The 15226-nt window shown below is 45.7% G+C and overlaps 1 protein-coding gene across 7 annotated transcripts in view; it reads left to right on the top strand.

The window, feature by feature from the left end:
• Nucleotides 1-15226, top strand: part of nrxn2a (neurexin 2a) — a 612560-nt gene that overhangs the window by 559616 nt on the left and 37718 nt on the right. For all 7 annotated transcript variants that reach the window (XM_061248027.1, XM_061248028.1, XM_061248026.1 and 4 more), the window contains one exon: nucleotides 2287-2458. In XM_061248027.1, coding sequence (XP_061104011.1) covers nucleotides 2287-2458 — 172 coding nt within the window. The remainder of the gene's footprint in view (nucleotides 1-2286; nucleotides 2459-15226) is intronic.

The raw sequence follows: 15226 nt of genomic DNA, 5'->3' as shown, positions 1-15226 counted from the left end.
TCCCCGGTTCAGAGAGAAACTGTAATGTTGTCGCGGAACCTTAATGCTAATCTCTCTCTAAATACCTCCAAATTGCACACGCGCCCCCCCTTAATGGTCTACATTTATATTGTGCAGAAAATGAGTACAGTAGAAAGTAATAATGGACTCAAGAATAAGACCTCTTGGTGAAGTCATTTTTACAGTGTTGTTTTTTCTTTGTGGAACAGGCTCGGTCTTACGTGAACGCAGTGGTGAAGCTGAACTAAGAGGAGGATGGAAGGCTCGTTATAGCAGTTACTCTGAAACTACAGTGTCCAGAGTAGGGGTTCCCCTGTGTCCTGGCTAAATTCCCAACCCTGGCTCTCTCACCCTGCCACCTAATCATCCCCTGATTCAATTGGCAAAAACATTGTTCTCTCCCTCCCCACCTCAGTTGGTGTGTGGTGAGTGTTCTGGCATAAAATGGCTGCCGTGCATCACCCAGGTGGGTGCTACACATTGGTGGTGGTTGAGTCCAGTTTCCCCCTCATCACTGTAAGTGCTTTGAGTGTCTAAAAAAGCGCAATATAAATGTATCTATCTATCTATTCAGGCCATATCTATTCTGTTGCCATATCATTTTCCAGTTTTCTATGAAAATCACACTTGACTTTGGCTCCAGATATCACTGATATTGAATGGCATTTTGCCTGCTGAAAGCTCTTTGCCATAGAAATGTTGTTGTGGGCAGCATTTGTGCTGATAAAATGATAAAGTTGTGAATTCAACATATTGCTGTATGTTAGTATCTGCCCCTTGAATAAATTACGGCCAAATTAATTTGTTATTTAATTAAGCTTAATTAAATTACATATTAATTTGTCATTTCATTAAGCTTAATTAGTTGTTCAGTTGCTTATGTTTGGGTCTACTGAACAATTGATTACTCAATCAATAGACCTCTATGCCTATTTGTATAATTAATATGTTTGACTTGCTGAAATTGATTGAGAGTACATGTTACGGACTGATTCGCTTGCATCTTTCTGTGAGAGGGAACACACTTCCGGGATTCTGTCACACTGGCGTAACAGGCAGAAACACTGGGGGTAGCTTGATACGGTGTTATATACTATTTAGCTTTTAGCCAAACTAGGCAGTAGGTACACTTGCGGGTAGGAAAAGGCAATCATTGCTGGGCTGAATGGCCTGTTCTCGCCATTATCTTATGTTATGTTATGTTATGTTATGTTAACAGACTGTTGATGCCAAATGAAAGCGTGTGATCAATTAGCACCTCGGAGTCGAACCTCTCGGATCTCTTTTTCTTTCTTCCTCCTTTCTTTTTCTTTTCCTCATCGACTTCGATAGTAAGAGGGCTTGGACTGGATAGTAGAGCAGAAGTGTTAGTCTTCTGACCAATGATGGTGAATATCTCTGATGACTTTATTCCCATTTTTTCCTCAATTCCACAATTTTGACTAATAAATGATAAAACAAATTATAATTTTGGGGAGAGTATTTAAGCCCTCCTTTCTTGGGCAACCCAACTGCCGATTATTTGGTCTGTTCATGTGGGCCTTTGTGGTGGAAAAGTCGTTTGTATCGACCGTGAATCTAACGCCACTTGAAAGTGAGCTGAGTCTTGTGGGATGTGGGGAAAGTGGCTAACCAGCAGAATAAGGCGTAGCAGAACAGTGCACAGTCTGCAGCAGAGACTGATCTGGGGTCAGCGGTACATTAGCTGTCCGCGTGTTGGGTGCGGGGGACTCCCTGACAGGCTGTGCTGTAACCTCCATGTTTCCCTGTGTATCCCACGCGAGCCACGGCCTTCACTAATGGCTCTGACCTCTGACCTCTGACCTCTGACCTCTGTTTTGGGAAGAGGAGCGAGGCCGGGATGTGGGAAAAGGGGGGGGAGAGCGACTGAGATATCCCGACAGCAATGGGGCTCCTTTAACACCAGCACTTCCTCAACTCAGTGCCCTGTGGCTGTGTTCCAGGCTGCATACTAGCATACTACTCATACTAAATTTCTGGTTGATTTTCATTGAAATGTAGTACTGAGTTGTATGCTAAATATCTGGTTTCGCACACAGCCTGTACCTACGGACGTCAGAGAAAGAGGCCCCATCAGTCCCCAGGGTCACACTCTGCTTCAAACATCACACGTCTTTTCATTATCAAGCTGCACTAAATCGATCATATCGACCAGCTCGTAGTCAGTGTTTGTCAGCATGCGGACCGGCACCTGTGCCAGTTATGAACTTTCATCGAAGCGTCGTCTAATCACCAATGTGATTGTCCCCTGTTCTTCCTCTACAGGAGCGAGGAAAGATCGGCGTCATCTTCAACGTGGGCACCGATGACATCACCATCGAGGAGCACGGGGTCATGGTGAGCGACGGGAAGTATCACGTGGTGCGCTTCACTCGCAGCGGCGGAAACGCCACACTACAGGTGGACAACCAGCCCGTCATCGAGCGCTACCCAATAGGTACGGCCCGGGGTCAGGGGTCAGGGGTGAGAGGTGGGGGCGGGATTATGGGTAGTGTAGTTCAATGGTGGTTGGACATTTCCAGCATCCAGTCAGTGTACACGTGGAGAGGGAAAGAGGGAGACGCAGATTGCCACGGGTCTATGCCAATCCCACTGCTCTCCAGTCGGTGAACTTCTTCGAAATATAAACAGAGACCCACGCAGACTGGGGAACAGACACAACAGTTAATTTTCCAGCCATCAACAAGCGCACAAAATGGAGTCCGGTCCACGGGAGGCTTGGCAGCGGGAGATAGACGCGAGTTAGCCGTGCGCCTCGCTCCAGAGACAAAATTGATTTATGTATGGGTGCATCCACCATTATGCTTGAAGTGTTCTATTTGCTTTTAAATCATTCCAGGCATTAGGAGAGGCAGCGAGTGGCAGGGCCTGATAAACATTGCATAAACAATCTAATATCTTAAATGGACACATTTCTCCGGGCTGCATCTCCGAGTGCATCTCGCGGAAGATGGATTCGCGTCCGCGGCGGTAATCGGCGCTGCCAGCTTGGCCGGGGGCCGGGTTAGCGGGAACGATTTGGCAGAGTACGCGAATCCCGCCACCCTGCAGGAATCTGACGTCCAGACGCGGCTCAGTTCCTCCCGTCCAACCTCGCGGAAAATAATTAGCTCCTGAAGAGCAGCAGCTCTGAACACTACAAGTCTCAATATAAGACTGAAGTGCTTGTTGGGATTGACTTATTTTTCTGGTTTTGCAGTGTAGAGTCTCGTGAGCAGCTCTTAATTAGTGGACTGAGCATGAGCTTACCTTTACTGTCATACCCTCCCCCCCCCCACATGTACCCTTTTTACCTGGCTCAGTTCATCTGCACGTTCCTCTACCATATTACCTGTAATATGTCCTGTCATTACCTCATACCTCAACTGCTTACCTACATACTGCGAAAAGTCTGCCTAAACAAGTGTTTTGTTTTTTGGGGGGGGGTTTTAAAATAATGGTTTCAAAAGTGAAATTTTGTTACCCCACTGGCAAATTTTGAAATGTGTCATTGGCAATATTTGTGTCTTATTACAAAGTCAAAATATAAGACTCAAGTACTTATAAGAGACACACTTATTTTTTGTTTTCTGCAGTGCTCTCACTTGCTTACCCTCACGCCTCAAGTTCTCACCTGTACCTTGACACGGTATCTCAACTGCTTGTCTACATCTCTTGCCTATATCTCAGGTCCATACCTGCTTGTTTATTCATCACCTGCACACTTATATAGCCCACCTGCTGACATGTACCCCTCTCTCACTTCCTCTCCCATTCCATTATAATCACACTCACCTAAACCTGTTTGAACCCACCTCTTTGGACATGCTCGGTTCTCTACGACTGCTGGTTTCACACTATGCTAGTGCAACTTAAGTGAGAAATGCCTCTGGAAAAGTTTCAAAACAGTCCAAGCTAGATAAATGTAAACGATAAATGTACAAATTTACAACTTTCCCCCCGGGTCTTCTAAGAAAATTACAAATTAAACCCAAAATCTCTCTCTCTCCACTGTGTACCTGAGAATCTGGATGTGCGCCCACCATATCCACTGAAAGGGAAGGAAGACATTTTCTCTGTTTATAACGCGACAATGTGGTGCTTCAGTCTGCATTCTGAATCTATGCATTTCCATCACAGCCCTGAGCTGAATCATAGATGCCAATTATATTGTCACAAATGTAGTAGTAATTGTGTGCTAAAAAAAAGAAATACTTATCCTTGCTTTTCTTCAACCCAGTTTTATTTAATGGAAAAATGTGTGACCTTCTGGCAAGAAAAAGCACAATTTTGTTCAACTCCAAGCAATCTGCCCCTGCCATTACTGAGTGCTTCTGATAGTGAACTTACCCTGTAGCTTGATTCTGAAAAAGGACCACTGGTATTTTATTTCTCCATCACATACAAAGGCTCACGTACACCTGAGTCTGACTCTGGGAACTACCTTTAGGCATCTGGTATGCTATACAGTATAATTGGCCCATCCAGGGAGACCGGGGCAATATCCGAAACAACTTACTTGCCCACTATTGAGTATTTAAATTGAGTACCCTGGATGAGAAGCCCTGGAGAAATGTTCTAAGTACACTACATTTAGAGAAACCTTTGCCTGATTTCTCATCCAGTGTACTTGCTGTTTGCACACAGTCTGTATTTGCGTAGGGAGTATGTAGTGGGCAGTATGTTAAATAGACAGTATTTTGTGGACTCAGTAGTTAGGAGCCGTGAAAAATTAATAGTTTCAGACATGACCCTGGTTTCAGTCAGCAGGACTGCCTCTATCTCATCATGCAACACCGACCCCTCTGGTCGATCAGGGAATTGCAGTCTACCTGTACCGGATGCTTTATGCCAAGGGTCAGCACCTGGGAGTCAGGTGTGAAGACAGTGTGGGGCAGCCTAAAGCCTTGTGGCTAAGGTGCTAGACTGGGATCTGGAAGGTTGGAAGGTCAAGCCTAGTGTAACTCTGTGTAGCCACATGAAGATCTGTGCAGCTGTTGGGCCCTTGAGCAAGGCCCTTAATACCACATTGCTCCAGGGGGGATTGTCCCTGGTTAGTCCAATCAACTGTAAGTCACTTTTGATAAAAGCAGAGTTTGATCGCTGCTGTAGGTAGCACACCCTTATTGGGCTATAGCTCAGCTCAGCTGTGCAGAGTGGAGGTAGCAGGTGTGAGGAGAGGCCAGTCACACTCCCAGCAGTGCCACACACCGCTTGAGTCTGACGGGGTCGCGGGAGCACGTTAGCACGTTAGCCGCTCCCAAACCTTCTCTTCATTTCTCCTGATAAATGGCACCTGTCGGACTGCTTTCCCCGTGGGTGACCCCAGGGTCATCGCCGCCCTGCGGAAACAGCTCTCCTCGGCCTGCTCTCCCAACCGATGGTCCCACGTCTGTCAGTCTTCTGTGTCAGAAAGTTTCACTGTGGGCTCTGGTCTGGTCACCATGCCGACAAAATACAAGCATAGTCGTGAGCTCATGGCCCTCAAGAGTAAAAGGGTGAAAGGTACATTACATTGCCACATAACTGGCATTTTGCAGACACTCTTATCCAGAGCTACGTACAACTAAGTGCATAACCAGGGACAAGTGTGCTGAAAGACCTGACAGGGATGTACAGTTTCAAGTGCTAGTAGTGACTACATAGATAAATTCTTGAACCCTGCACATTACGCTGATGAGAACAAACCCACCAAAAAGCAGCAATAAAACAGTTTTGGCAAATACAATGCTTGCGATAATAAAACAAGTAGACAGAAGTGTGATAATTATACACCACACCATGTTCAACTGCTAGAAATCTTTCAACTGCTAATAATTAGAATTGGATGTGTCAAATTAGGGTTGAAATGAAAACCGACAGGGCGGTAGATCTCCAGGAACAGGATTGGGGACTAATGGGACAGTGTCCCTACTATTTGTTAAAGATATTTTAACTCCTCAGTATATTTTATGTCTGCCTGTGTGGGGGGTGGAGGTGTGTCACGTGAGGTGCACTGCCTGGTAGTAATAATGTAAAACAGGATGAAAAGGGGACGAAAGCTTTAGTTGTGGTGAATGATTGACCAGGTGCTGTGCTTTAGACCTTTATCATGTGCAAAACATTTTAGCTCACATAAAACCAGTACAGTTAGCAGTGATTGGAGATGGTGGTGGAATTAGGGAACGGGGTAATATTGTGAGATCCTCCAGTCCTGCTGGAGGCGCTCTTTCCACTTAATTTAGATTTTCTGTCAGTTTGTCGTCGTTTCAGATCCGTACTGGCCATTATTATTTAATGGAAGGCTCTTTAGATAGCAGTTTCCCATAAAACGCCTGACAGAACGCATTACACAAGAGCCGTGAGAAATTAGAGCTGATAAAACAGGAAATCAGATGAATGGGAAGGAATGAGGGGAGAAATTACAAAGAGGAGCGCAGATAAACTTTATCTGAGCCGTGCTACTTTTTTGCGCTTGAGATGTCCTGATATGATGCGACGCTCGCTGTTATGTAAGATGAAGAGCTACAGACGCGTCAAAATGGGGGCATTCGGTTGGTGTCATTTATCTTGTGTGGAAATGAAGTGGGAAGACTCCAGAGCCTGAGCTCTTAATCTCTCCGAATGCCACGTCCCAGATAAACGGAGGGCTGTGACAGAGATCTGGGGGGTGGGCGGGCAGGTGGGGGCAGGCCAGCACTGCCTCTGACAAAATACCTCTAAATAATATTAAGCAAGGCACCTGCTCACCTGGTGGACATAGTAACAGGGTGGCTACTGCACCAGTGAGTGGGTGTGCCTTACAATTTGGGATCAAATCCTGAGCGTTCCAGTTTTGACAGTTGATGTCCTCCTCTACAAAGCAGTACATGATTGGCCTTAGCATCACCGAAGGAGGGAGGGTTTTAATTCTCTGTCTATGAAGAAACTCTTCGTAGACTATTCTAAAATATTCCATAATATTCTATAATAAGATATGTTGGTTGGTTTATTATTTATTGTGCGTGGAGTTCTGGTTTTTATCTTTTGTGTTGGCATTTGTATGGTTTTTACTGAAGCTGATTGTTTTTGTATGTGATTTTATGTGGACCACAGGAAGACTAGCTGGTTGCTATGGCACCATCTAATGTGGATCCTTGATAAGATCTAAATCAAAGCACGTCTGCCAAATGCCAATAATGTAATGTAATAGAATCAAATAAAATAGAAGTTCATAACATAACCTTTCTTTCCCAGGGTAAAAACTTGTATCTGGCATATACAAACTTAAATTAAATAAACCACTTACATAAATTACATTAAGCAATAAAATGGCATAAACTGCATTTAGAGATTCCTAAATTACATTGAGTTAGGAATTAAGAATTGTATTAAGGAAATTATATTGAGAACCTACATATATAATTTACATAGAACTTAAACACTAAATACTGAATTACACTTTGGACTACACTAAATCTGAAAATGTAATTAAACATTCAATTTAAGATGTGCTATGTCATCGGTAGGGCAAACAGAAGAAAACCGTTGAGTTCTTGCCTTGTTTAGGAAGTGTATTGAGTAGATTTGAGGAAGTTATACGTACTTACATTACAATACTCTTTCAGGCCACACTTCAGTTCTGGAGACCGCACTACAACACAGATATAGAGGCTGTGGAACAGGTTCATAGAAGGGTAACTACTGTATTGATTCCTGGTGTGAAAGGATAGAGACCTCAGCCTCGTTCCTGATGGCGAGATCTCCAACACATTCATTGCACTTGCGTTTCATTATTTTCTAGTCGTGGTGTTCACGCTGCCAAAACTGTGGTATTGCTTCTCGGTCCGTTTATCTGATTATTCTACGAGGGTTTTTATCTATGTGATCACTCTAGCACTTTGAACCGTACTTCGCTCTAGGGTCTGTCAGCGCACTTGTCCCTGGTTCTGATGTGAACTTTATTGTGCATCGCTCTGGATAAGAGTGTCCGCTAAATGACTGTAATGTAATTCAGGATGTGGGGAAAGGGAAGTTATACCTTCTCCCTTCTTAACTGTTCACTCATCTTGAAGTTGTTTCGTGGCTCTTTATTGTGGTCCATTGTCTCCCTGATTCCACCACTCGATAACCTCAGCCTCTCTCGAGCTTTGTGTGTCTGGTGTTATTTAGAGAGCCGTGCCCAGTTGTTCAGCTGAATAAGCATATGGATGTATTCTTGGCCCTTTGATTATTGGGAAATTTTTTTAAAAAGTATTATTTTGCTTCATGAAAAATGGCTTCTTTTTTTTCAGTTCTGCACCTGCATGGTGTTGGTATACCTCCTGCTTGAGCGGGAATAGTAAGTAATGACTGTGAAGAAAGCATCTATTTTATTCATGCTGTTTTATTAATAGTATATAAAATATGAGTGAGTCACTGTTAACTGCACCACTGCAGCACTAAAATAAAACACAGTCTGGCCACCAGTCTTGGAGGTTGTCAACGAGGACAGCCAATAGAAACGCGTTGGGCAGAGCGGGGGGGAGGAATGGGACGAATCGGACTCAGCCTGCGGAGAGTGCTCTGACAGTTTACAGCGTAGGCAGGGAAGTACTGGAACTGCAGCAGCCTCACCCCCACTGGGCTGCTGATCAGGCGGAAGGGAATATTTATAGATTATACTACATACTGTCAGGGTTTGGTCATTGGCTGTTTTCACAAGCCAGGGATGAAAGTGGGAGAGTTTTTTCTGAGCCTGTGAAGTGATCATTTAGAGATGGCCCTGACAGAAACCATCTTTCATAGCACCGCATGGAGAACATATTTAATTACATAGCTCATTAAGAAATGCAATTAGGAAGCGGCAAGGATAATTGTTTAATTAATATGCACATGCCGCATATGTGTGCGTGCCTGCACGTGTGTGTGTGTTTGTGTGTGTGTGTGTTTTTGTGGAAAATATGCATTTCTCTGTTGACAGTAAAACAGACTGACACAGGTAGGTGGGTAGGGAGTAGATAGATAGATAGATAGATAGATAGATAGATAGATAGATAGATAGATAGATAGATAGATGTAGGCAAATGTAGCCTGCAGTATTGAGAGAATCCAAGGGGGTTATATTTACAGTTTTCAGGCTACACTTTAGAGTCTTGTGTGCAGATATAGAGGCTCCGGAAAAGGTTCAAAGAAGGGTAACTAAATTGATTCCTGGTATGAAAGATAAAAGTTATGAGGAAAGACTTAAAATGCTTAATCTCTTAAAGCTTAGGAAAATGAGACTTAGGGGGGATTTGACTGAGGCTTTTAAATTTATAAAAGGGATTAACAAAGTGAACTACAAGAAATTCTTCAGTTTGAGTTCCGTTAAATGGAAATTTGCAAAAGGTACATTTCCGCTGCAGATGTTAGGCTGCATTTATTCGCACAGAGTGGAGCCACTGTGTGGAGTAGATTATCAGGTCTCGCACTAGAGGTAGAAAGCTGGGGGCTTTCAAGACCAGGCTGGAAACGGTGTCAGATACTGTCTAGTTTGTAAGTAAACGGTGAACACCAAATACACTTTAGTGGTGGGCCACCATTATACGGGCTGTTCTCATCGTTATATGGCCTCATGTTACTCAGACAGTGAGATCAGAGAGTCAGGAAGTGAGGGAATGAGTTATGTTTGGTGCAGAGGATAGAGCGATAGATTAAAAAAGGGATTGGGAGGTTTTGGGTGGAATGTAGACCAGGAAGAGAAATGAGATATTTTACAGATAGCAAAAAAAAAAAAAAAATCAGAGTGTGATATTATCACCGAGACGTTTCTCAGATTGGGATCTCCATCAGAGGGTTTATTTTCTGTCTTGTAAAAGAACCGTCTGCTCCATCACGCAGACAGTGGAGAAAATGGAGTCTCTGAATAAAGTCAGATAGCATGGCAGACTTTCTTTAATAAAAATGTCACCCCTTGCTACCATTTCCAACTGTCTGCAGTCTTGTGAATTAAAGGAGACATGAAAATGGGAACATATACCAGATTTAATCGGATTTTATGCTTAGGTCTTCTTCTTTTTTCGAGCCAATCATGTAGTTAACAGTTTGGGACTGCTGCAGTTTGGGAGTCTATGTCATATATAATATCTGTGGCTTATAACAGGGCGGTTGTCACTACCATTGAGTGAGCAGGTTATTCTGAATGTCTTCAGCAAATATAGGATGACAAGATTATCTGTGAACATAAATATGTATGATTTCATGGTTTACGCATGACGTTAATATTTTCACACAAGCGTGTAGTGTCAGTGTATTAATAACTCTCCACGGACTGTGTGCACATGCCTGCGAGTGTGCCTGCATGTGTGTGTGTGTGCTTGTGCGCGCGTGTGTGCACCTGTATGCCTGTGTGTGAGTGTATGCGTGTGCCTGTGTGCCTGTGTGTGTGTGTGCGTGTGCATGCGCGTGCGAGTGCGCGTGTGTGCACCTGTATGCCTGTGTGTGAGTGTATGTGTGTGCCTATGTGTGTGTGTGCGTGTGTGCAAATTAATGCATGCATGAATGAATGAAACTTTTTATTAAATAAAGAACAATCCCTTTTCAGAAACCCCCCCCCAGCCCTTTGTACATGCGTATGTCATCGTGTGTGTGTGTGTGTGTGTGTAAATGAATACATGCATGAATGAATGAAACATTTTTTATAATAAAGAACGACCCCCCCAGCCCTTTATACATGCGTATGTCATTGCCCCCCCTTCCTGTGCAGTGGCGCGAGGCTGAGTCCCTCTCTTTGCTCTGGGTGTTAATCTACCAGGACCAGCAGCCCTATCTCTCATTAATGGAGGAACACTTTTCTGCTGAAAGGCCTGTGGAAAAGATAGCCTGGGCTCCAAATTACCAAGAAAGGGGACCTCTGTTTTCACCTGTACCCATCCCCACAGGGCAGCTCTCCATCTCTGTCTCTCCGTTTATTCCCCGCTCTCTCACTTTCGTTCTCTCTCTCTTCCCCCCCTCTCTCTCTCCCTCCTCCTTCGTCTCAGCAGACAAAATGAAGCCCCTGGAAGTAGAAAATGTGGTAGTCGCTCTCGGTCTGGAAATTTCCAACCGTCTCAAATCTCGTACACCCCCTCCCCACCCCCCTTTGTCTCTTTCACTCCCTCTCTTTCTCTGTCTCTCTCTCTCTCTTGCATTCTCTCTCAATTTCTCACTCTTTCTTTCTCTTTCTCCCTCTCTCTCACACACACATACAGAAAAATGAATTTTAATGGCCCCCTTTTTTAATGTCAGCGATGCCTTCAGTGGCAGTATCACCTCACACACATTCATTTACGCACACACAGCCCGTGTTCCCTCTCCAGTGGTATTAGAAAATGGAGGCTTGGCATTTGCGTATCTCCGTGCCCGGTGAGCCAAAAGGCCTGTTAGATTATGAACGCAGACGCAGACACACTTGTACTCTGTGGCCCGACTCTGTGTTTTTAATTTCCCTTTGCACGGGTGTTATTGTCTCCTTTGCAGCTTTGTTCCCAGATAATTCCCACCTGATAGTGTGCCGCAGAATCCCCAGAGAATGGCCTGCTTCTGAACAGACTCACACATACACTCAGACACTCACTCACACACACACACAGACACACTCACTCACACACACACACAGACACTCACTCACACACACAGATGCTAAAATAAGGAGAAACTGAGCAGCAGCCTACTTTAGCAGTGTTTCCTCAGAGTGGGCGCAGTCGTGATGTTATGCTCTACTCATACAGCTCCTGTGTGTGGGTGTGTGTGCTGTGTGTGCATCCATACCTGCCTGTGTGTGTGTTTTCCTGAAAGGTTCATACTCGGGTATATTCACTGCAAGATTGTGATTGTTTTACTGTATTTCTTTAAAATTGAAGGTGCTTTATTGGCAGGCTTTATTTCCAATATGTACAGGAATAAATGAACACTACAGCTCACATAGAGAATCTGCCAGCTTCTTCCTGTGGGTTTAATGCAGATATAAACCTGCACACCCCCTCATCTCTCAGAGCGGTGTGAGAGAAGGTAGAGAGAGAGAGGGGGGGAGAGGGAGAGAGAGCGAGGGGGGGAGGGAGAGAGAGATAGGCAGAGAGAGGGAGTTATAGAGGGAGAGAGAGAGAGAAAGAGGGGTACGGAGGCAGAGAGAGAGGCAGAGAGAGAGGGGCAGAGAGAGCGAGGCAGAGAGAGCAGGGCAAAGAGACAGAGAGAGGCAGAGAGAGGTGCACTGTGGGAAATCAGGCTTCTCACAGGCACACGTTCACACACAGGGGCTGGAGTTTCTCCACACAGAGCCGGCGTGTTTGGGCTGGATTTAGTTCCGCTGCCAACAGCGTCTGTTTGTCACCGGGGAGTGAGCGCCAACGGAGGGGGGGTATTGAACCCGCAAATTTAACACTCAATTTTTACTGCTAACGAGTGAGAGAGAGGGGGGAGAGAGAGAGAAAGAGAGGGAGCACAAAGAGGAGGAAGACAGACAAACAGACACTATGAGAACTACAAGTCCCTGTTTTCTCTTTAGAGTGCATGCACTCTCAGAAATAAATATTGTCTTTTTTTGCCTTGAAAACGTGTACCCAAAGACAACCAAAACCACTGTCGCTTTATTTCTGAAAGTCCTGTTTTTTCCTTAGAGGGCATGGGCCAGCACAGAGGCATTAGCTTCTTCCACCACATTCTGAAAGGCCATGATTTCTGAAATTTTGTGGTACCTCCAAGACCCAATACTCGCAAAATGCATCCTTTTTTCCTCCATTTGTCTCTCCCTCCATTCTTCCAGAGAGGAGAAGGAGACGAGTGGAGGAAAGGAGGATACATTTTTCAGTGTATTGGGACGCACCCTCTGACTCCATTCCCTGTCCATCAAAGAGAGGGGAAATGCATGATGGGACTTTGGTTGTCTCTCTCCCTCCCCCCCCCCCCCCTCTCTCTCTCTCTCTCTCTACCTTCTGCTGTAAAACAGTCATTCAATAGTGGATGGTGGTTTTTCATAATGGAAACAATTATCTAAATGGCATAGTGACAGCATGCCCCAGTAATGGCATTACATAGAGCAGCCTGTATGCTGCATGTCTCCTGATGGGGAAGGCTGGAGGACCGTGCTCTCAGTGAGTTTGGCGCTGGGACACACCTGGACCACAGCGTTTCATGGTCCGATTCTGTCCATCACCGGAAGGGAACGCCGATCGCCGCTGTTTCTGCTGCGTTCCGTCGTGCCCTGATCGGCGACCCGGATCGAGCCGGGGGGAACCTGGCAGGACCGATTCCGCTCACACGCCCCCTTGGCACAGCAGGCCGGAACGCCGAGCGGGAACGCTGTCGAAAAAGAGGAACGAGTGTGAGGAATGACTGAGGAGCATGGGAAAGAAGGGTGTGTGTGAGCGTGTGTGTGGTAGACCAGTTCCTGCAGGGTGTGTGTGTGTTGTAGATGTCCAGCTCTAGCTGTGTCAGGGTGTGTGTGTGTTTATGTGTGTGGTAAATACATAGTACACAGTCTAGCAGGGTGTGTGTGTGTGTGCTGTAGATACCTAGCTGTGGCAGAGCATTGTTTTAGCACAAGTGCCTTAGGCCCCAACGGTGGAAGAATGCCAAAAACTGAAGTAGGAGACTCATCCAAAAATAGAAGAATGACTCTCCTCAATGAATGCGAGCAGTTGATTATGGAGCACTGTCTTACATCTCTCCACTTCCAGCCTGTTACGCTGACGGCAAAAACTACATTTTTTTTTGTAGAAATGTAATTTTGGAAAGTTTTTTTGTCACGGCGGATGCACCCAGTTCTGGTGACGTTACGCAACAGGGTGTCTGTCTAACCGCACACATACCTATCACCGTCCCTAGTGACAGTTCCGTGCCGTGTGACAGTTCCATCGGAGCGTTTTTGATTGATTGACGCCCTGGGCTCGCCATGGTAACAGCAGCTCTCTCACGGCCCTGTGAGGAGCCGCCGGGCTGTCGCCGGGCGGACACCAGCGTGACAACAACACGGTCTGTCACCCGCTTCCCGAAATGGGTGCCAACATGCCTGATGGCTGTAAACAGGCTGAGGGTGCTGGTGATAGATAAAACACAACACTGGCGCAGTTCTAACACTGCACAGCGCCCCCTGTCTCCAGCGGGGCATCACTGCTGGGTTTATCATCATCATTGCTCCCAGCCTGTAGTCTACTGGTTCAGGTGCATGACAGGGACCTGGAAGTTTGGGCCCTTGAGCAAGGTCCTTAACCCCACATTTCTCCAGGGGGGATTGGCCCCTGCTTAGTCTAATCAACTGTAAGTCGTTTTGGATAAAAGTGTCATCTAAATTACAAATTATTATCTCAAACATTAAATACATCACATTACACTTATTTGGCTGATGCTTTTATCCAAGGCGATTTACAGTTGTTTAGCCCAATCCCCCCTGGAGCAATGTGGGGTTAAGGGCCTTGCTCAAAGGCCTGATATTATTGTGGCTACACTGGGATTTGGACCAGCAACCTGGTAGGTCCCTGTCAAGCAACTTAGCCACTAAACCAGGGATCATCAAATCACGACTGGTTTACCACCCTCCCTTTACCTGGGAGTCAGGTATGAAAGTCTGGCTATAATTAGTGGGACTAATTGTTCAACCAGGGCCGGGTTTGGATTCAAGGTCCACATTTGACTATTGCTGCACTCTACTGTAGTTCTTCGATGAATTTAATGGTGAAGCGCTAAATTTACACACCGGATGTTGCCGGGCCGGGCAGCAGGGGTTGGCGCGGGACCCTGGGGAGAACCCGCTCGCCCCTCCAGCCATAGGGAGTCAGCGGCTTGGAGGGGGGAAATGGCAGCAGGCTCGTATGCGGTGCAGAGACACGGGCTAACGAGAGGGAGAGAACACAGTGTACCGTACAGAGTCTGTGAGAGACCGCAGCGCCCCCCCCCCCTCCCCTCCCCCCCCTCATCCGCATGGGAGCCCTGACTCATCGCACCTCTCTCTGCACCGTGTGGAGACTGGAGTTTCAGCTCAGGTCTTTGCTCCAGTTACTGCTGTACTGCTTACGTCACCCAAAGAAGATGCTCAGCACCTGCTGATGTCTGTGGGACATAGTGTACTGTAGTCACTGCATGCCAAAGGATATCTTACAAAGCAGTAAACATGATTACGTCCATTTACATAACATTAATATGTCCCAAATATTATGGTGCCATGATTTGAAGGGGCTATGTATTGAAAAATTCTACCTGGTGAAACCGAAATGTCCCAGAATACCCTTAAATAAGTGAAGAATCAGTTTATCCACACATTAATTGATTGATTTGA

Source organism: Conger conger, chromosome 7, assembly GCF_963514075.1.
Source record: "Conger conger chromosome 7, fConCon1.1, whole genome shotgun sequence".
NCBI lineage: Eukaryota > Metazoa > Chordata > Actinopteri > Anguilliformes > Congridae > Conger > Conger conger.
The sequence above is the reverse complement of the archived record's forward strand: the minus strand, read 5'-3'. Positions and strand labels throughout refer to the sequence as shown.